This window comes from Plecotus auritus (assembly GCF_963455305.1).
Source record: "Plecotus auritus genome assembly, chromosome: 12".
NCBI classification, from domain to species: domain Eukaryota; kingdom Metazoa; phylum Chordata; class Mammalia; order Chiroptera; family Vespertilionidae; genus Plecotus; species Plecotus auritus.
In genome coordinates this window covers 28886747-28909541 of record NC_137778.1, presented here as the reverse complement: position 1 = coordinate 28909541, position 22795 = coordinate 28886747, and the positions used below count along the sequence as shown (strand labels likewise).

Below are 22795 nucleotides of genomic sequence, written 5' to 3'. Positions count from 1 at the left end.
CGTCCCCAAAAATGTATACACACTTTAACAGCTGATAGCTCAATTTTGAAAATGACGTATAGTTTAATAAACACTGCCTTTATAACTATTCAAAGTGTGTGTATACATTTTTTTTTTGGGGGGGGGGACAACCTATCTATATATATATTGATCACTTGCTGTGTCAGGCACTGTTCTAAGCCCTGGACATAACGCCATTGAACAAGACAGACAGTCTTGACTGTCCCAGAGCTGATAGTCGGTAGGGGTAGCGGGGAGGCAGACAGTAAAGAAGTAGATCATGTGATTTCTGGTAGTGATAACTGCTCTGAAGAGAAATAAAGCAGGCTATGGGGATAGAAAGTATGAGGTGACGCACTTAGAAAGGATGGTCATATTGTGAGAATTTAACTGGACGTATATAGAGCATAGTGCTCGGCATTGCGTTGGCTGCTGTCACTATTATTTTGTGCCCGCGGCTTCTGCCCGTTCTGTTGCCACGTGCCCCTTCCTCTGTCCCGATTTTCTCCACGTTTTTCCTTGGCCCCCACAGGAACAGCAGGCGCTCCCATTTTCCTGGCTTGGAACCAGGAGCCCTGAGCTTTCAGTCCTGGCACTGCCAGCACGGTTCATACCTGCTCCTCCCCCAGCTTCCCCTGCTTCCGGAAAGGACCACCGTCCACATGGTTGCTCAAGCCAGAAATCTGGAGCCATCTGTGATTCCTGCCTTTTCCCAAACTTCCTCCCATCCAGTCCATCAACCAGTCCTCTCAACTGCACCTCAAAACATTTCCCAAATCCATCGATTTCTCGCCTCCACTGCTACCCTCCTGATCCGAGCTACCAGCATCTGCCTGCAGTAGCCTCTAACTGGTCTCCCTCCTCTGCTCTTGTCTCCCCTGTCCCTACCAATCCATTCTCCACACAGTGGCCAGAGAGATCACTTAAAAAACAACAAAAAAACCCACAACATGATCATGAAACTCTTATTTAAAATCTTGTAGTAGCTCCCCATTGCCATTAGATTCAAGACCAAACTTCATGTGTTTTTTAAATTTTTAAATTAATTTTACAGAGAGAGATACACAAAGAGAAACACTGATTTGTTGTTCCATTTATTTATGCATTAACTGGTTGATTCTTGTATGTGCCCTGACCAGGGATCAAACCTGCAACCTTGGTGTATTGGGACGATGCTCTAACCTACCGTTCAATGGCGTTATGTCAGGGCCTTCCTGTGGTTTAGAACATCCTTCATGTTCTGGCTCCTGCACACCTGTCCAGCTGATCCTGCCCTCCCTCCCATTCTCCACTGCAGCCACATGCATCTTCTCTCAGTGCCCTGAGCACACCATGGGAATAAAGCACAGTGGGGCCTGAAACTGGAAACGAGATATCGGGCGGTGCTAGGGAGGTAATGAGTGGAGAGCAGCGTAACCTCTGACCCTCAGGTTCCTGGCAAGGGACCTTGTATGAGGATGTTGGAGCTGGAACGTGCCCGGGAGGCCCTCTAGCTCAAACCACCCCATCTGCAGTGGTGAGCTGGAGATGCCTTGTACTTGCTGGTGAGAGCCCCTTGTTCAACTTGAAATCAGCCATGGTGAGAGAAGTCACACCACAGAAACTGGAAGTTGCCATAAATCAGGGCCTCCCCCACCCCCAGGTTATTAAATATGCACAAACACGCCACTGCTCCACACTCTCCTGCCCCTACTTTACGGAAGAGGAAGCTGAGGCCCAAAGCTGGTGGCGTGCCTTGTTCAGTACCACACGGTAATTTCCTTCCTTGTATTCATTCAGTTCATCGTTCACTCACAAATTTTTATTGAGTGTCTCCCCTGTGATAGGCTTTAGAGAGTCACCTCCCTGGTCCTGGGGGAGCTTCTCGTCTGGTGTCACTTGCAGAACTTGGAAACTGCTTTGACAGCCCTGTGGGCTAAGTACTTGCAAAAGGTAGGTCCTGGGTGCCATGGCATCGAAGGCCATGGTCAAGATGGCCTCTCAGAGGACATGACTCCGACGCTCAGCTCTGAAGGAGGAGGAGGAGATAGCCAAGATGAGTGGAGCCGAGAGGGTTCTTGGCAGAGGCAGTAGCACCTGCAAAGGCCCAGGTCTGGCAGGAGGAGCTGACCTGCGCATATCCACGCTTTTGCCCTCTCAAGGGCACACTATGTGCAGGACTCCCTTTCCCAGCCGTGAGTCAGGGGAGGGTCACATGCTGAGAGATCCCTTCCGAGTCATCCTCAGAAGTCCTCCCGGTGAATTCGCACTGTCACGGAGTTCCTGCTGTGTATGCGTTCAGACGAGGTGCTGGAGAGAGGAGGGACTACCTGCCAGGCTGTCTGGTGCCCGGTGCCCCTTAGTGCCAGTTTTCTAGAGGTACTTCCAGGCCCTTCCAGGTGGGTAACACTCCATGTCTCTTTCAGGCAGCCTTCACCGATTACTGAAGGCCTGTTGGTTGGCCCAAGCCCTGACATCGGACCTGCGCAGAGGGCCTACCTACTCGCTGTGTTTCTGTGCCCCTCCTTCCCACACTGACCAAGACTCTTCAGAGCAGGGGCTATGTCCAGTCTCAGTTCTTACCTTACTTGACCTCTGACCCTGCTGGTCCCTCCCTCCTTCTCCAAACTTCCCTCCCTGGCATTTCTCCTACCTCCCTGGGTGCTCCTTTTCAGTCTCCTCGGCTCTTCTCTCTTCTGTCCACATGGCCACTGGCTGGCGTTTACTCAGCCTGGAGCAGGCCTTTTCCCTGGCTGCAGCGGCCTGGATGTCCTCCGAACCCGGCTGCAGGCAGGTGGGGCTGCTGCTGCCTACCGCCTGTGCAAATGAATGTCTCTGAACCTGTTTCCCCATTAATGACACGAAGAGAATAGTGGCAATGACCTCAGGGATTGTTGTGTGATTAGTGGAAAGAGGAATGTGAAGGACTGACGTAACATCTAAAGTACACAGAAAGTGCTTAATAAATGTTTTTATTATTTAGGACTTAGTCATCCCTTCCTCAGGGAGGCCTGCTCCAAAACCATGGCCTGGGTTCAGTGTCTGGTCTCTGCCCCCGGCATCCTGAGCTGGCCCTTTGGAGGCGCTCATTGTCGTGGACTGGCTTGTTTCAGGAGGACGGGACCCATTTTGGCACCCAGATGGTAAATATCTGTGAGTGGATGACTGCCTCCCGGGAGAGGGGGAGGACAGAGAGCCCAGAGCTTCAGCCACTCAGGACAAGCCTGGGCACAGCCACCTATAAGAAGGTGGGGCTGGTTCCCCCAGGACAGCAGGTGGCGCCAGTGCCTGTCGGTCTCAGCCAGTGGCCACCTCCCTTGCCCTTGCTGGTCTCACATCTCAGAGTTGAGGCTTCCACTGGGCCAGGCCCGGGCAGCAGGGGTGATGCATGCTCACTGCTCAGGAACAGGTGGTTTCCTAGGGGGTGTCCCGCTAACTCGGCAGGGAAGGGAGTAGGGGGCCCCAGGCTTGAGGGGCTGAGGCACAGACCCTGGAGTGGGGGTAGGTTGCCAGTATCTTGGGGCCCTGAAATGAGAGGCGGTTCAATCAGTGAGTCAAAAGCTGAGATCTAGGAAGCAGACACAGCGTGGGGGACAATGTGGTGAAATCAGTCAGCGGGAAGGGAAGGGGAGGCCCGGTTTCTATGACAATAGTAGTGTTTGTGGCAAACTGGGGACTCCTGAGTCCCAGGGCCTGTGAAACCGTGATTCACCACAGGAAAGGGAAGGCTGTGGACAGACTGGGTGCTGAGGACCGGATGCCCTGTGGCTCCTCTCGGTGCTTAGCACACGCTCCTCCAACCTCAGCCCACAGGCTTGTGCTCTGCCGGGTACTAGAGGGGAACGGAGCTCTCTGCTCTCACTGCACATGCACATCTTACTTCTTGCTCACAACGGCCTTCTGGGGTTACTGTTACCTCTTTTAAAAAACTTTTTAAAATATATATATATTTTTAAATATATTTTTATTGATTTCAGAGGAAGGGAGAGGGAGAGAGAGATAGAAACATCAATGATGAAAGAGAATCATTGATCGGCCGCCTCCTGCACGCCCCCTACTGGAGTCTGCAACCCAGGCATGTGCCCTTGGCCAGAATTGAACCTGGGACCCTTCAGTCCCAAGGCCAATGCTCTATCCACTGAGCCAAACCGGCCAGGGTTAAAAAATATTTTTATTGATTTCAGAGAGTAAGGGAGAGGGAGAGAGAGATAGAAACATCAATGATGAGGAAGAATCATTGACCAGCTGCCTCCTGCACATCCCCCACTGGGGATCGAGCCCGAAGCCCAGGCATCAAACCGTGACCTGGTTCATAGATGGATGTTCACTGAGCCATGCTGGCCGGGCTCACCCGTTTTATGGAAGAGGAAACCGTTACCCCGGCCCAGATGACACCGGTAGGGCAGGACATGAGTGGCAGAGCCAGGGACTCTAACCATGCTTGTGAAGACCCAGAAAGCCGGAAAGTAAGAACAGGAGCATGGAAGTTAGATTGTGGCCAAGGCTCTGGAGGAGATGGGAAGGGGTCCTCCATCTCCCCAGCCTCGACTTCCTGCCCTGCCCTGTGTGCCCAACACTGATAGGGAGGGAGGCTGGCAAAATGGATGGCCTGATGTGGGCCAGATATTGGGTCCATCCCCCCTCACTCTCTTCCAGTTCTTTTGTGTGTGTGTGTGTGTGTGTGTGTGTGTTCTGTGATCATCATGCCTGCCCTACCCTACCCCCAATGGTGAGGAACCAGACACAGTGTGGGGGACAATGGCTGGGTAGCTCAGTTGATTAGAGCACAGTTCCTTCTAAAGTCTGGGAGTTCCCGGCCTCCTTCAGTTGCCATCAGGACAGTGTCCTTCTTGTTTAGCTGGGGGGGCCCCACAATTACATTATGAAAGGGGTATCCCCATCCCACCCCTGACCTTGATGGCCTGCAAGAGGGAAGCCCAGCCCCTTACCACCTCTTCCCCTGCAGCAGAGGGGTGAAGGTTGGGAGGGCCTTGGAACTCCTCCAGTTCAGTCTCCTTGTCTTATAGGTAAGGAAACCAAGGCCCATAGGAGGAAGACAACTTCTCCAAGGTTACAGGGTGAATTTGTGGAAGAGGGAACTAGGTCCCTTGGCTCCTGACTCTTGAATGTGGCACTGGGTGAGTAGGAACAGACAGTCAGATGAACAGGGGGAGGCAGCAGATGAAATGGGATAACCTTGCAGAGCGTAGCTGTGCGAAGAAGGCAGGCGATTCCTGTTCCACCTCTCTACCAGGTCACATCAGGAACAATGGAGGTGAGATCATCGGAAAGACTGATCACATAAGCACATCAGGTGTACAAGATCTGGGGTCCAAGTGGACTGGGTGATTTGGGCACATGACTTACCCCCTCTGAGCCCCAGTGGTAATGAGGGGTACCCTCCCTTCAGGGTTGTGAGGAGGAGAGATGGGATGCTGGGCAAGTACTTGTGAATTATGGATTGACGTGAATGTCCTTGTCTAGTGAGACAGAGCGGCCTTATGGTGCAGAGGTGGGGACAAACCAAAGTGCTTGACCCTTGACCCCTGGGAGAGCAAGGAAGGAATGTGAACTTCTGACATGCTTAACACACGCAGCCATTCTCTTCCCTGGGATGGGGAACTTGCCGGAGTCAACCAAACTGGGCAGCAGTTTCCTGGGAAAGGGGAGGGGGTGCCTAGAGGCCAGGGAAGCTGAACACTAATTAGCTGTCCCTCCCTAATTGGACTTAATTGCCTCCTTGTGATCAGCAATTAGGAGGCTGCATCAATTAGCACAGGGAGGGTGACCGCTCCGTTGGGCTGGCCAGGGCTCCCCTTCAGGAGGGGAGGGAGGCAGGCAGGTAAAGGGCGGCCGAGCCCCACACCACTCAGCCCCTCAGGAGCCTCCAGGCCTCCAGCTGGATTGTAGCTTTTCGGACCTCAGTTTACCCACTCTCACCGGCTTCCAGACGTTTCTGCCCAGGCTTGTGGGAACTAGGCCTGGCGCTTGCATGGGCTTCTTTGCAACTTTGGAGCTGACAGTTGTGGGGTCAAGGTTGAGAGTGTGGACTTCAAAGCCAGTTCTACCACTTATTGGTTGTGAGACCTTGGATCCATTGTGCTTTGTTTTCTTACTGCAAAACTGAGCTACTAGTATAATGACAGTCCCTTCACCCTGGCCGGGTAGCTCAGTTGATTAGAGCATCGTCCCAGTACACCAAGGTTGCGGGTTCAATCCTGGTCAGGCACATACAAGAGTCAACCATTGAATAAGTAACACAAATGGATGTTTCTCTCCCCCCACTCCTCACACACACTTCTTTCTCTAAAATCAATACATAATAAATAAGTATTAGTCCCTTCTGCCCTGGCCAGAGTGGCTATGTGGCTAGAGTGTTGGCCTGGGCACCAAAGGGTTGTGGGTTCGATTCCTCATCAAGGTCATGTACCTGGGTTGCAGGCTTAGGCTCAATCCCTGGCCTGGTTGGGGCACTTACGGGAGGCAACTAATCAATGTGTCTCTCTCATATTTTTTAAAAAATATATTTTGATTTTTTACAGAGAGGAAGGGAGAGGGATAGAGAGTTAGAAACATCGATGAGAAACATCCATCAGCTGCCTCCTGCACACCCCCTCCTGGGGATGTGCCCGCAACCAAGGAACATGCCCTTGACCAGAATCGAACCTGGGACCCTTCAGTCCGCAGGCCGACGCTCTATCCACTGAGCCAAACAGGTCAGGACATCTCTCTCATATTGATCTCTCTCTTTTTCTACCCCCCCCCCCCTTTCCACTCTCTCTCTCTGAAAAGCAATGGGGAAAATATCCTCCGGTGAGGATTAACAAACAAAAAACAGTCCCTTGTGTGCAGGGTTATAGTGAGGGTCAGGTGGATAATGCACCTGCACTATTTAGAACAGTTTCTGGCATAGTAAGTACTCAGTACGTATTAGCTGTTATTATAATTCCCACTCCAAACCTCAGCTTCTTTATCTGCAAAGTGACAGATTGGAGAGGTGTCACTTTGCAAAAATGTGCAGGTCCCACCCCAGACCAATTTATGAATCAAGATACCTGAGACTTTGGGCACGATCAGTTTTGTTTTGTGTTTTTTGTTTTGTTTTTTTCTTTGGCATTAGCCATTTTGAAAGTCCCCTCCCCGACACCATGTTGATGCCCAGTGAGGGTTGAGACCCCTGGATGTGTGGTCTCCAAGGTTCCCCCCGGCCCTGACCCCTGAAAACTCTCCAATAACTGACACAGTGGCTCCCTGTCCTGAATCACATTGGACTCTGCACCGCCTTAGAGGCGCTGCTGGTTGATTGAGAGCTGGTTACTACCTGTGTGGCCGGAAGCAGGTCCCTCCCATTTACCTGGACTGAGTCCTAGCTACGCCCCTCTCCCAGGGCTGCCTGGAGATCATGCTCCTGAGAGGACCTGCTATAAAGGTAGGCAATTATAGTATCCCCTCCCTCAATAAACAGTTATTAAGGACCTAGCCTATACCCTATCTCCTTTACACACGGTGACTACCGAGTTATAAGCTCCTGGGGAGATTTGTCTTGAACCATCAGACAAGTCAAGTTCTCCAGCCAGCCTTTTTTTTTTTTTTTTTTAAAGCTCCTGCTGGGTATCAAATGAGTCAATGAATGGAAAGAACCTAGAACAGGCCCTGACACATAGTGAGTGCTCTATAAACAGTAGCTCCTGTTACTACGGTGGCGGTGTCGTGACCATGCCCCAGGGTTGGTGTGGAGAGAGGCCTAGGTGCAGGGCACACGCGGAGCTCTGATGCAGAGAGATAGTGAGGTTGCACTTGGGAGGCAGGTGAGGCTAGAGTGAGGTATGGAAGAGTGGGGGGTGTGGGGAAAGTAGAGGGGGGAATTGAGCGCTTTGAGAGTGCTGGTTCCTGATGGAGGCCTGGTGAGATGGTCAGCTCACGTGTGAAAAGGGCCCCTTGCATGTCCCAGGCACTGTGCTGGAGGCTGGGAATACAGCCTCAACCCGCAAGGATTTCCCCTGATGGGGGAAGACAGAGGTGTGCGGACAGTCACTAGCGGCGACACCTAGCCCCGTCTTCGTGACACCTGTAGCTGGAGGATGAGTAGGAGTTGGTCAGAGGGCAAAGCATGTGCCAAGTTCAAGCAGGGCGCCTTAGATGTAAGAAGGAAGGTCGGGATTATTGGAATCTGGGGTGCAAACCATGAGGCTGGAGATACAGGCAGAACCAGGTCACAGAGGCCTCTATAAGCCTCTCAAGGAATTTGTACTTGATCCCAAATACAGTGGGATGCAGGGTTTGTTTGAAGTCTTGTGGAGACAGGCCGAGGCGGATATTTTGGAAAGATGGCTGTGGTTCAGGGAGGAGGAAGCATCAGAGCAGAGGGAAGGGTGGAGGCAGGGAGGCTAGCTGGGACGTCCTGCAGGTACCAGGCCAGGGGGATGGGGATCAGAATGGGGAGCTGGAGGCAGTGCACAGAATGGAGACAGATTCTGGAGGGAAGACCCACAGGACTTGGGGACGCCCTGGCCAAGGGAAATGGAGGGGGAGCAGAGTGGGGTTGGGTGTGTTAGGAAGACAGGGAGAACTCCATCTGAGACATCCTAGGAGGCCTGGCAAGTATGGGAGCGGGGGGTAACCCCTGACCTGGGAATGCTTGGAATCCTCTGCTGGGAACTCTCTGGACCCTTGGCCCAGGGCCAGGCTCCCATCTTTGGGACAGGCTCAGAGGCTCCCTGCCAGGCGTGGAACCCTCCCCGGCCCAAAGGGAGAGATGTGGCCTTCCTGCTTCAGGACACGTTTCAGGGGAAGAAGCAATGGAGACAGGTGAGTTCAGGGAGCTCCCCACCCACACCTCCCAGCCTTTGGTTGCAGGTGTGGCCCTGGGGAGGGTTCCAAAGAAGAGGCCAGAGCCAAGCTCTCTGGTCCTGGAGTGCACAGGGCACCAGGGTGTGGTGGCCACACCACAGTTTTGGGGGTGCCGGTGTAAATGACCCCCCTCAACCACCCCCTCCCCCGTGACTACAATGGACAATCACGGAAGCCCTCTCTGGCCAGTTCAGCACACTTCTCCATCTCCGGCCCCTCCCTCGGCGCCTCCGTGCCTCCTTCAGCTGCTCTTTGCCCTGCCTCATTTCGAGTGGTTTCTGTGAGAATGTGATTTGAATTAGCTCTTGGGAGAAAATCACAGAAGCCAGGAAAGGGGAGCCCTGGGGAAGGGGCAGTGAGTCATGTTTCCATGTGTATTTTTCAAACTTTCCAATGGGAGTTTGGGAAACAACACTGTTTTGGTTGCCAGCTTGGACCTGGATCTTCAGGGGTCCCTTGTTCTGTGTCTGGAGGCCTCCCCTTCAGGCCTGCTTGGCTTCCTGGGATCCCCGACCCCTCGGGACCAGCTCATGCGACTGTAGGGGCCTGGAGAATTCCCTCCTGGGGTAGAGTTTCAGTGTTTGCATTTCACAGTGACAGCCCTCCATCTGCCCCCACTCCAGGGTGGCCCCGGGGGCCTGCAGCCCCTCTGGCCAGCTCTTCAAACTTTAAGAACCTGCATCAGCTCCAGGAACCTCCTCTCAGCCCCACAGCTTCCTCTCTGTGCCCTTCCCTCCCATTTCTGCACCCCAGTTCCAGGGGGCCTGTGGCAGAGGGTGAGAACCTGTCAACCCCGGGAGAAGCCCTGCAAAGACCTCATCCCGAGGTCTCTGTGCCTCCTGTGTGCGGGTCACACCTGGGGCCCTGGGAAGGGGCGTCCTTCTGCCTATACACAGAGTCCCAGCCAGGGTAATGGATGGGAACCTGGAGGATGGTGGAGGGGAAGGGGAGGGCAGCCCTTGCCCATAGCTGGCTCCTCCTGGCAGGCTGTGAGCCTTTCTACCCTCCCCAAAACTCCCACCTACTTCCTTGGGGGTCTTGGACTAGCTGTCCCTCTCCCCTACCCCCGCCCAGCTTCTGTCTAGTCCTTCCTGGCAACAGTTGCATTTCCTGCCGCTGCTGTGCCCATGCCAACGACTGCCCACATCACATGGGCCACATCTGGCTCCGATTGAGCACGCCCTCCCATCTTTTGTCCCTCCCCCTCCTCTGCCCAGGGGCCAGAGCAGGGAGTGCCTCTGAGGACGCCTCTTCCCTGAGCCCATCTACAACCCTCCACCTGCCCCAGTCACAGTCTCTCATGGCCCCTCCTTTCCCTCCTTTCAGTTTCCTCATCCTTTCTTCCAGTCTCCATCCCCTGGACGTCTTGTCTCCATCCTTCAGCATCTCTTTCCTCACTGTCTCCTGACTCCTGGACCACTTCCCTGTCCAGCCCCCATTGAACAGCAGGGTGGGAAGGGGGCATTCTGTAAGGTTTGAGTCCCCCGAGGTGGGGGACTGAAGTGGGGGAAGGCCTGGCAGCCCAGGAATTAAATTCCCCCTAGTCCAGCCCTCTGGCCTGTTGCCAGGTTGAGGTTGGGGTGGGTAGAGGTGACCCCAAGGTATGTGTGCATGGAGGATAGAGCTAGCCTTCTGTGGGGCTGGGGAGGACTGTGTGGCTCACTCTGAGCTGTCTTTTGTGAGGGATGGGGTGGAGCTTCAAAGGCCTTCTGGCTACTGGCCTCCCTCCACCTTCTTCCCTGCCTAGCAACCGTTGCTGGGTAAATATTTGCCCCACCAGGATCTGGGGCTGGAGCTGTGGCGTCAGCCTGGGCAGCTGCCCCTCTCCTCAATTCCAGGGTCTCTCCTCTGCCCTGTCCCCACTCCCTGGCCCCCTGGCCTGGACTCCAGATGTGATTCCTAATCCCCTCACTTCAAAACTCAGTTCTTCCTCTCTCATGTAGACTTCCTCCCCAATGTCCCTTTACCTACTCTTCTCTTCCTTCATCCCCCCTTACCCTTTTGCTCAGCTCTTTCTAAAATTTTATTTATTGATTTGAGAGGGAGAGAGGGAGAGAAAAACATCGCTTTGTTGTTCCACTTATTTACCCATTCATTGGTTGTTTCTTGTCTGTGCCCCGATTGGGGTTCAAACCCGCAACATTGGCGTGGGACGACACTCTGACCAACTGAGCAACTGGCCAGGGCCAATTTGCTCAACTCTTTCGGTCAGTCCCCCGCCTCTGATCCACTAAGTTGCCTGAGTAAGACCCCACCCCTGAGCCAGACAGGTCGCCTGCTTCTCCCTGACCACATCCCATGGGGAGCCCAGCCTGGCTATCACTTTTGATAATCATTGCGACTCGTTGAACCTCAGGACCTCTCCTCTCTGTTCTAAGTTAAAGCCACCTAAGCTTTAACTCAGCTCCCTGAAGCTCCAGGGAGTGAGGGGTGAGGGGATGTAGGATGTTTTGATGGGCACCCTATCCATCCTCCATCCTCAGGCCAGGAAGCTCTGTTTCAGGAAGCCAGCACCATTTTCACCTCCTCTGGGGCTAGAACTGAGAGAAACATGGCCAAGAGGAAACAGATGCCCCCTTGGCCCCTCCCTGGGCAGCCAGAGAGCAGCCAGCCTCAGCCCGTGCATCCTGTACCTCCAGCCAGGCTCCCACTGCCCCGCCCCTCCCCAGTGGTTTCCCCATTACCTGTCACTGTGATGCAGAGCTCCTTAGGGGTCGAGGGCCAAAGTGCTGTGTAAGTTTTGGACTTATTTGGTAAAGATGGCTAATGGGGTGCTGCTCTGGGCCTGGCCTTTGGACTGGTGTAGGGACAGTGGGACAGAGGAATCTGGGGAGCTGGACAGAAAAGAAGGGGCCTGCTAGCTCTGAAGTTCTGGCTTCTAGGCAATTAATGATGAAGCGTTGGCCCAAGGCAGTCCCTACTCCATCCCACTGGCCCTACCTCCAGGAGCTCTTGATCGGGCAGAGACCCTGCCCATCCACCTGCCCCACCTGGCAATCCCTGCTACTTCTCCAGAAAGGGTCCCTTGCTCTGCCCATCATCAGGACATTTGCTGGTTAACCACCATCCTGTGAGAGTTTCCTTTCCCAGTTGACTTCAGTGGCCTGAGTGCCAGGGGGACTCTGAGGAGCTTGGGGGCTGCGGGGACTGCAGGGGCTGGGGACAGGGCCAGATTTATCATGAGGTGAATGCAGGGGAAGCTTCAGAGCACCTCACTTGCACAGGCCCTTCCAAGGCCGTGAGGAGCCTGCCTATGTTTCCACATGGTCACATATCCGTGTGAAATTTGTAAAAAGATATTCTCATATATTTTTGTTGTTGTTAATCTTCATCCGAGGATATATATATATTTTTTCTATTGATTTTTAGAGAGTGGAAGGAAGAGAGAGAGACACACCGATTGGCTGCCTCCCGCACGCACCCCTACCTGGGCAGGGCTGGGGGTTGAACCTGCAACCCAGGTATGTGCCCTTGACCGGGAATAGAACCCACGACCCTTCTTCCACTCACAAGCCAACGCTCTAACCACTGAGCAACAGCAGCCAGAGCTATTCTCCCATTTTTTAAAGAGGGACTCCCCACAAAAATTGGAAGAACATGTAGGGAGACCAACTGTCACAGTTTGCCAGGGGTTGTCCCGGTTTTAACACTGAAACCGAGGACACTCCTCAGGGCTCTGCAAACGGAGGCAGATGGCTGCTCCAGTTTCAGGCCCCACAAGCATAGGTCGGCACCTGGATGAGGGGAGGGTGAGAGGGAATCCCTCTCGGCCTCATTTCCTCGAAGTGTATAGGGGCGTGGGACTTGGGGGCCCCTTTCCTCCAGCCCCTTTCCAAGAGTTGTGGCGCTTGTTTGTTTCCTTGGCAACAGGGAGAGGAAATCCCTATTTAGGCGGCCGGGGAGGCCCCAGCAACCACACACACACAGACACACACAGCCTCTCGCGGGCAGCCCAGCCGCCCACACGCAGGCGCCTGCGTCAGCGCCCCGGGGCAGCGCCGCCCCGCCGGGTCCGGGGGCGGGACAACCCGGCGGGGCTGGAGTCCAAGGCGTTCCAACTGCTGTGCGGGAGCCGGGCCTGTGTCCATGGCCCCACCCACCTCTCCCGCCCCGCATCTTCCCACCCCTTCCTCCCCTCCCCCACCCCACCCCACCAGGTGAGGCCGGGCTGAAGCTGGGGGTTGGAAAGGGGAGAAGAAGCGTGCGGCTCCTGGCAGGGGTCGGGGGCACCAGACTAAACCACGTCATGCGGATACCTGTTACCTAATAACAGCAGGTGGGGGAGGTGGTTTGGGATGTGGGAAGGAGCGCCAGGATTTTGCTCTTGGATTGGTCTCCTGGGTCGGGAGAGAGGTGCGGTGTGGTTCTTCTGGTGTTCGGGGCTGCTGCCGTCACTTGTCAGCTGTGTGACCTTGAGCAAATCAGTTAACCTGCCCAAACCTCAGTTTCCTCATCTGCATGATGGGGAGAATGGCGCTTGCTCTGTGCACCGCAAAGAGACTACAGAGGCTTAAGGTAGTCAGTCATCTTGATTGTGAAAGGGCTGTCACCAGGGAGACCTGCCAGGTGTGAGGTGTTGTCCAGCTATTTCCGGCCTGGCTGGAGCAGTGAGGGAAGACAGCCAACTCTGGCTGCACAGCCGGCTTCCCCACATCACATTCATGCCGGTCCCTTAAGATGAATTAGCCCCTTCAGATCTGTCCAGAGTGATGTCCTGTCTCTTGTGGTAGTGTGAGATGGGGGTCAAAGCGCTACTTGGGGGTTCTGGCAGTCCTGGCTGTGTGACCTTAGGCAAATCTTTCCTCCTCTGGCCTCAGGAGTCCACTTGTAAAAAGGAAGCCTCCTGGGTGAGGGTAAAAGATCACTAGGCAAGGGCCCCCAAACCTCCCTATTGGACTTTGCCTCTGTCATTTAGTATATTGGGCTTTATGGGTGAGATTTCACTCAAATGAGGGGTGCTCTGGCTTCACCAATGGCTGTCAACCAGTCCTTCTAAGAGCCTTTCCCACTAAACTAAATTGAGCCAATCCACTCTGAGCCTGCATTATTTCTCCTTGCTGAGTCCGGGTGGAAAGAAGGCAGTCTACTCAGCTGTGCTACCTCAGGCCAGTTACCCAACCTCTTGGAGTTTTGGGTTCTTGGCATACAAAATGCAGATAATAATCCCTGCCTCATAAGGCTGAGGTGAAGGTTAAATGGGATCACCTCCAGATAGCTCTAGCCCAGGGGTGGGCAAACTTTTTGACTCGAGGGCCACAATGGGTTCTTAATCTGGACTGGAGGGCCGGAACAAAAGCATGGATGGAGTGTTTGTGTGAACTAATATAAATTCAAAGTAAAGGAGCGGAGGGGAGAGCAAGAGAACCCTCCGCTCTTTCGGCTCCGCAGGCCGGATAGAACAGCGGAAAGTAGTTTGCCCATGGCTGCTCTAGCCCATGGTCTAGTTACTAGACTCTAGTATAGTGGTTCTCAACCTTCCTAATGCCGCGACCCTTTATTACAGTTCCTCATGCTGTGGTGACCCCCAACCATAAAATTATTTTCGTTGCTACTTCATAACTCTAATTTTGCTACTGTTATGAATCGTAAATACATTACGTGGGTAAATACATTACGATTCATAACAGTAGCAAAATTAGAGTTATGAAGTAGCAACAAAAATAATTTTATGGTTGGGGGTCACCACAGCATGAGGAACTGTAATAAAGGGTCGCGGCATTGGGAAGGTTGAGAACCACTGCCTAGTACATGGCAACCACTTAAAGAACAGGCAAGTCCTTAGGCTTTCAAGGTTATAACAATCACCTGTGCATGAGGCATGAGTGATTCAGCAGTTTAAGACTTGTTTAGCACCCTGACCGGTTTGGCTCAGTGGATAGAGTGGTGATCTGTGGACTGAAGGTTCGATTCCAGTCAAGGGCATGTACCTTGGTTGCGGGCACATCTCCAGTAGGGGGTGTGCAGGAGGCAGCTGATCGATGTTTCTCTCTCATTGACGTTTCTAACTCTCTATCCCTCTCCTTTCCTCTGTGTAAAAAATCAATAAAATATATATTTTTTTTAAAAAAAGACTTATTTAGCACCAGACCCTGTGATCAAAGGATGATAAGACAGGGACCCTCTGAAAAGGGATTCCCAAACCATGGCCTTGACTCTCCAAATCACCTCCACTTCCTACATCCTCCTCCAAAGACCACCCCTTCCACCCCTCTGGGAGTATAACTATCTCCCCAATGGCCTAGGGATGCATTTGAATGCTCTTTCCCATCCCCACCTGTCCAGGATTATAGCCTAATGGCAAGATCTTGGCATTCAGTCAGGCCAGCCTGTATTAAAATTCCAGTTCTGCTGCTAACCCTGTGACCTTAGACAAGTGGTTCTCAACTGGGGGCAGATTTTGTCTCCCAGGGGACACTTGGCAATGTCTGAAGACTTTTTTGATTGTCACAACTTAGGGGCAGAGGTGTTACTGGCATTTAGTGGGTAAAGGCCAGGGATGCTGCAAAACATCCCATGATGGCCCTACCTGGTTTGGCTCAGTGGATAGAGCATCAGCCTGCGGACTGAAAGGTCCCAGGTTCAATTCCGGTCAAGGTGATGTACCTTGGTTGCGGGCACAATCCCCAGTAGGGGGTGTTCAGGAGGCAGCTGATCGATGTTTCTCTCTCATCGATGTTTCTAACTATCTCTCTCCCTTCCTCTCTGTAAAAAAAATCAATAAAATAAAATATTTTTTAAAAAATCCCATGATGCATAGCCCCTCCCCCAAAGACAAAGAATTATCGGGCCCAAAATGTCAAGATTGCCAAAGTAGAAACACTCTGCCTTATAAGAATGCCTTAACCTCCCTGAGCTTTGTTTCCTTATCTGTTAAATAGGGCTAATAGTAGGTTCTACCTTTGAGAGCTATTGTGTAGGTCCAGCAAGGTAATGCGAATACCTAGTGCTAAGAACAGTAGGTCCTCATAAATACTTCCTACACAGTCATAATTAGTCTGCCTCTGGAATGCCTCCCAGTTTCATCCCTCTGCTAAGCCCAGTCTGTTTGGCCTGCTTCTTTTTTTTTTTTTTTTTTTTTTTTAAATATATTTTATTGATATTTTTACAGAGAGGAAGGGAGAGGGATAGAGAGTTAGAAACATTGATGAGAGAGAAACATCGATCAGCTGCCTCCTGCACACCCCCCACTGGGGATGTGCCCACAACCCAGGTACATGCCCTTGACCGGAATCGAACCTGGGACCCTTCAGTCCGCAGGCCGACGCTCTATCCACTGAGCCAAACCGGTTTCGGCTGGCCTGCTTCTTGACAGGCCAGTGCCTCTGACTCCTTCCTTGCTGGTCTCCAGGCCTCCCTTCTCTCCTTTTGTGACTCTAGCCAGTGGTCGGCAAACTCATTAGTCAACAGAGCCAAATATCAACAGTACAACGATTGAAATTTCTTTTGAGAGCCAAATTTTTTAAACTTAAACTTCTTCTAATGCCACTTCTTCAAAATAGACTCGCCCAGGCCGTGGTATTTTGTGGAAGAGCCACACTCAAGGGGCCAAAGAGCCGCATGTGGCTCGCAAGCCGCAGTTTGCCGACCACAGCACCTAGCCTTATCAAACAGCCAGAATCCTCCCCCTCAGACCCCATTCCAGCACTCCTACCTCCTCTCCCACTTCTCCCAGCCTGCCCCGCCTCCCACACTTTTCCTGCCTCACCTCTGGTGGCCGAGCCAGGCTCCTTCTGCGCAGACTTCCTCCTGGCCCCCATCCACCCCAACACCTCCCACACCTCCAGCCAAAGTGGCATAAGATAGTAAAGCACATCTTGGATTTGGACCAGGATGCCTGGTCCAAGTCTGAGCTTGGCCTATTACCTACTGTCCAGTTTTGAGAAAGTCAGCCTCACCCATAAAATATGAAAATAATCTCCAAGCCATGAGGTGGTTTTGTGACCAAGGTGAGGATGTAGGTGAAAACATATGCCTGTAGAGAGCGTAAACGTGTAGTTATTCAGTTTGTTTAGCGTTTTCCCACTTAATATTTTTTATTTTCATAGTGTTTACCACCTTCTAACAAGCTGTAACTTTGTCTTTTATTGATTGTCTTCCTCCACTAGAATGTCAGTTCCATAAGGGTAGGGATTTTTGTGTTTTATTCACTACTGTACCCCTAGTGTCTAGAGCAGGGGTGGGCAAACTTTTTGACTCGAGGGCCACAATGGGTTCTTAAACTGGACCGGAGGGCCGGAACAAAAGCATGGATGGAGTGTTTGTGTGAACTAATATAAATTCAAAGTAAAGGAGCGGAGGGGAGAGCAAGAGAACCAGATAGAACAGCCGGATCCGGCCCGCGGGCCGTAGTTTGCCCAAGGCTGGTCTAGAGCAGTGCCTGGCACATAGTAGGTGCTCAATAAATATTTGTTGGATGAGTGAATTCACTATGTATAAGGCACTTCTGTAAAGCCCCTAACTCTACCTCCTCCAAGAAACCTCCCTCCAGATGCTTGTAACGCAATCACTGCAGCATCCCCATGTTACAGGTAAGGAAACTTGCCCAGTCACTCACCTGAACGTGTCAGGGCCAGATGCATTTGTTCATTTAAAAACACTGAACACCTCCTGCATGCCAGGCACTGGGCCAAGTATTAGGGACACAGACTTGGTCCTTCCTATCCCTCACAGCACTTGTGGGGTGAAGGGTCATAGAGGGAGGCCCAGGATGCTATGGGAACAGAGGAGCACCCCCCTTCCCGCCCCAAGGTCATTGGTCTTCAAGACATGTGCCCCTTCACTGCCTAAATTGCCCTTGGACTCAACCACTATATTCTTTTCTTTTTTTTTTTTAACAGAACATGATTATAGTTCAATGCACCCCCAAAATAAATATTTTTATATCACTCATTAATGGTCCAGCTCCCAGGCTTCTGGAATCTACTTGGAATTCATCCAGTTCAGGGTCCTATGCTGCTCTTTAACCATTGTGCTTGCTTGGTTTTGCTTCTCCCTCTGTTTTCTTTACCAGTGGACAACTCCCTTGAGAGAAAGTATAGTAGGTCATTCCCTGTGTCATGTCTTTTCTTTTTTTAAGATTTAAAAAAAAATCCTCGCCAAAACCGGTTTGGCTCAGTGGATAGAGCGTCAGCCTGCGGACTGAAGGGTCCCAGGTTCGATTCCGGTCAAGGGCACGTGACTTGGTTGCGGGCACATCCCCAGTGGGAGGTGTGCAGGAGGCAGCTGATCGATGTTTCTCTCTCATCGATGTTTCTAACTCTCTATCCCTCTTCCTTCCTCTCTGTAAAAAATCAATAAAATATATTTAAAAAAAAAAATCCTCACCTGAGAATATGTTTATTGATTTTAGAGAGAAGAAGGGAAAGAGAGATAGAAACATCTGATGTGAAAGAAAAACATCGATCCATTGCCTCCCATATGCACCCAATCAGGGGTGGAACCCACAACCAAAGTATGTGCCCTGACCAGGAATCGAATCTGAAACCTTATTTATTTATTTTTTGGTTTGTTTTGTTAATCCTCACTCAAGGATATTTTTCCATTGATTTCTAGAGAGAGTGGAAGGGAGAGGGAGAAACATCAATGTGAGAGAGATACATGAATTGGTTGCCTCCTGCAGGCACCCCTACCAGGGCGGGGGAACCTGCAACCGAGGTACATGCCCTTGACTGGAATTGAACGGGGACCCTTCAGTCCATGGGCCGACACTCTAGGGCCAAACCTGAAACCTTTTGGTGTACAGGATGATGCTGCAACTAACAGCCACCCAGTCAGGGCTTAATCCCCATGTCTTGATAGCCACTCTGCCCAGATGAGGAAACTTGGGCCTGGTTAATTCAGTAGATCTGTCATCACCCAGCAAGTGAGAGAGGCAGGACTGGAAACTGGTCCCCACCCAGTCACAACTTCCATCACTCTCACCCCCAGGAGACTCTGCTCCTCTGGCCTGGCTGGCCTCCCCTGCTTTCTCCTGCTTCTTCAGAGACTGGGATCTATGCCCTGGTAGGAGGAGAGCCGACTGATGGCACTTGGGGTCCAGAGTTAGGATTGAATATTTAGGATGCAGGCCCACTTCGAAGTTCAGATTTAGGATTGAGGCCATTTTGGTGGTGGTGAGGCATGGGGACTCTTTGGAAAGAGGCTAGAGTGAAGTTTGGGGTGCGATTCCCCTCTCCTTTCTCCTGCCTCTTTCCCCCAAAGATAGGGAGGTCTAGGATAGGAGGAGTTAAGTGTGGCTTTGCTTCCCCAGCCAGGAGGAGAAGCCAGACCAGGCGGGGACTGGGTGGGGCAGAGGGGGGGTGCCAAGGGGTGCTGAGGCAGTGGGAACAGCAGGAGCCCTGTCCCTCACATTTCACTGGTGCACCCACCCCTCCTCCACTCCTGGTTTGGGGAACAGAAGAGGGAGAAGCAGAACAAGACTTTTTGTTTTCTCTGGGAAGCCAAGTATGGGGGCTTCTCTCTGGGGGAGAGGGCTGCAGGGAGGGGAAGCCATATCCTGGGCCCTCACCTGGATGCATCCTGGATGCTCATCACACTGCCCAGTGCCCTCCTAGAGATGGGAACCCCAGCAGCTACTCCCTCCCAGGTGCCCCTCTCTGAACACCAAGTCCTGCCTTAGTTCCACTCCAAGCCCTTATCCATCTGAGGCCAGCTCCAGAACCGAGAACAGAGGGCCTGTCCAGTTTGCTTCCCTTGCATATTACAGGAACCCTGATGTCCTGGAGCTGTAGGAGTTAGCAACATAATTTAATTTACCACGTTTCTCATCAGACGAAGCTGTGGAGGCGCAGGGGAAGGGCACCCATGGGTTCCAGAACCTCAGCTCTCTACCTCTTAGAGAAGATGAGGTGGCTGGTGGGGCCAGGGCCAGAATGAGGGGACAGGAGTGGAAGGACTGATCAAAGAGGTCCTTGGTGAGGCCTGAGGATGGAGTCCCTAGCGCTTGGGGTGGGAAGCCTGGGGACCTGGATGATCCTGTTTTGTGAGAGGGCCTGGCCCCTCCCCCCCCCCAGAGCCAGATGCAAAGCAGGCTGTGGCCAGAGAGGTGTGTAGAGATAAGTGCAGTGCTGGCAAGGCTGTGGGGGCTTTGCTGTCCCTGCCCTCCACTACCCTTTCTGACTGCAGCCAAGATGGAGGCATATCATTGGCTGTTCAGCTCCCTGCCTTCTCCCCATTTCAGGCCCCTTGGGGAACCACAAAAATCTGGGACCTGGTGTCCTGGCAACATGATGAGTGTGCACACAGCTTTGGTATCTGTTTTAAATTATCCATTAAAATAAGTACAATCCTGAGGCGGGGGGGCGGCGGGGGGGTCAGTACAGTCCTGCAGTTAGCAGGGTGGGGTAAGCCGTAGGAAGGGACTGAAGGGGGGAAAGAACCTCTTTTTCCAATTGCTTGGGGCCAAAGGAAGGGGCCTGGGGTTGGAGGGGGAAGTGTCTGGGTCCTATTCTTGGTCTTCTCTGCAGATCTGTGGCTTGTTACTTGGGCCTTCTATGGGGTGTGTGGCTTGTTGCAATGGTTGGTTTGGAAGGGAGATTAATTGGAGCAGAAAATGGGAAAAGAGGGACCCCAAACTCCTGGTCCCCACCCCAAAACTGAGGGTGTAAAAGGAACTCAGATTCTAGGACTTTGTTGCGCTTCCCCCAACTCCCCCTAGGCATTCCTTCCCCACCCCATCCTGGCATACTGAGATGCAGCTTTGAATGGACTGCCCACGTGTGGAGGGGGGGCAGGGGTGACTCACTATTACTATGGGGGGGAGAGGGGACGGGTGGTGGAAGAAGAGTGAGTCACCCTGATGGGCACCAGCCTCTGTTTCCCCCCCCCCCTCCCCCCCCCCCCCCCCCCCCCCCCGCTTTCCTGGATCTGCCTGCCTGGCGCCCTCCCTTGCTTTACACCCACTTTCCCTCTCCCCACTGCCCTTCACCCACCCACTCTCACCCCTTGGCTCTGCCCTCTACCCCTAAGGCCTGAGACTGTAGGAGGGTTGAGGAACCAAGATGGGAGCTTCAGCAAAGCTCCTGGCACAGTGGGGTGCGCGGGAGAGGGTGGGGCGCGACTCCGCCAAGGCTGGGCGGTCCTTTCCCCTGTTCACCTCTCCCGCCCCCACCCCTGTGGGTTTGCGACGGCCCCTTTAAGAGCAGTGGCTCCTCCTCCCATTCCCAGGACCTATTAGAGCCTTTGCCCGGACACCGGTGACTCAGTGTTCGCGGGAGCGCCGCAGCCACTCCAGCCAACCCGAATCCCAGATCTGACAGCGCCCAGCCCAGATCTCCACGTCTGCCAGGAGCGAGCTGAGAGCAAGCCGGCCGGTGCGCTCCAACCCCGAGCCGTCTCTATCCTTCCGCCTGAGTCCCGTGCCCTTCCCGGGACCCCTGCCCTGCGGGCAGCGCTGCCACCCTGCCGGCCATGGAGACCCCGTCCCAGCGGCGCGCCACCCGTAGCGGGGCGCAGACCAGCTCCACTCCTCTGTCGCCCACCCGAATCACCCGGCTGCAGGAGAAGGAGGACCTGCAGGAGCTCAACGACCGGTTGGCGGTCTACATCGACCGTGTGCGCTCGCTGGAGACGGAGAACGCAGGTCTGCGCCTTCGCATCACCGAGTCTGAGGAGGTGGTCAGCCGCGAGGTGTCCGGCATCAAGGCCGCCTATGAGGCCGAGCTCGGCGATGCCCGCAAAACCCTCGACTCGGTGGCCAAGGAGCGCGCCCGCCTGCAGCTGGAGCTGAGCAAAGTGCGGGAAGAGTTTAAGGAGCTCAAAGCGCGGTGAGTGCGCCCAGGTGGCGGCGGGCCCAGGTGACGGCATGCGGGCCGACTGGTCACCCCTGCCTGGCCCCAGGCGGCTGTTAACGATGCCATGTAGTCTCCTCCCGCCGAACTGCCCCCTGCGGGTGCCTGGCAGTGCCAAGGGAAATCGCCTGGATAGGACAGATAAGGGAGGGGTCTCTGGCAGAGGGTGGGGTATATAAGGAATAGTGGGGACATCAGGGCCAAGTAGGGACTGGTGGCAGGCCCACATTCAATCAGGGTAAGGTTTCCAGCCATCTGGAGCCTGGGGTAGGGGCTTGAGCAAAGCAGAACTAACCCTGCCTGGTCTGAGAAATCTGGGCACCCCAGGACACATTGGAGTGGGTGAAAGGGGCCTGGTAGAACTTTCTTGGCAGGCTTGGCACAGTGCCAGTTTTGCCCAGACTGGCCTCTAAACACATGATGACCATTAGGATGGAACTCCCAAGCTGGCAGATGTCCAGTGGTGCTGGGGAGAGGTCACTAAGGCAGAGTGACCCCTTTTCCCCCTGCAGGGGCATGTGGGTAGCCCTCTTGGCACGACCCTTCTTGGGGTTCTTTCTAAGAGCTGGGAAGTTATCCTTCCTTCCTGTATGTCTGGGACTTTCCCTGGGCCCTGACAGGCCAACCGACCAGCTCCAGGAGAGTGGCTCCCCCGCAGCTTCCACAGCCCTTGGCCTGCTTGGCCTGGAATGCAAGGGAGGGAGGGAGGGAGACGGAGGGCAGAGGCTCCACCTCAGGAAGTTGTGTTATGCCTAGGTCTGATGGCTCTCCCAACCTCCCAGGGCCCGCTCTGCCTGGTGTCTAGTCTGGTTTAGGGCTGTATCCCTCTCTGCCTCCCTCCTTGGAGTGAGCCACTTTCATTTTCCGAGCCGAGCCGAGCAAGCCGAGCGTCTTTGCTTTGGCCGGAACTCTCAGCCACTGCCTTTTTGGACCTTTGCCTTAATAAATTGCTGGGATACAGTGACAGTTTTGAAATCCAGCCGTTGGAAGCTTCAGGCCACTCCTACCTTACCCATCCCTGCCCCACCCCACCCCGCCCTACTTCACTCCACCCTCTTTTCTAAAAAGGCCTTTGGAGCCTGGAAGTTTAGGCCGTCTTTCAGCCCCCAAGAATTTGGTTTCCTCCTCTCTGTTGCCCTTTTCTCTATGAAGGCTCAAACTGAAGAGCTCTAACGCAC

General features: G+C 53.4%; 1 protein-coding gene across 3 annotated transcripts in view; it reads left to right on the top strand.

Annotated features, from left to right (window-relative positions):
• The window catches only part of LMNA (lamin A/C), a 46428-nt gene that overhangs the window by 5464 nt on the left and 18169 nt on the right, over nt 1-22795 (top strand). For 2 of the 3 annotated variants that reach the window (XM_080647668.1, XM_080647667.1), the window contains one exon: nt 20995-21593. In XM_080647668.1, the coding sequence (XP_080503794.1) occupies nt 21238-21593 (356 nt within the window). In that variant the 5' untranslated portion in view covers nt 20995-21237. Of the gene's footprint in view, nt 1-12849; nt 12987-20994; nt 21594-22795 lie in introns of those variants that run through there. The other variant, XM_080647669.1, reaches the window with a different exon arrangement.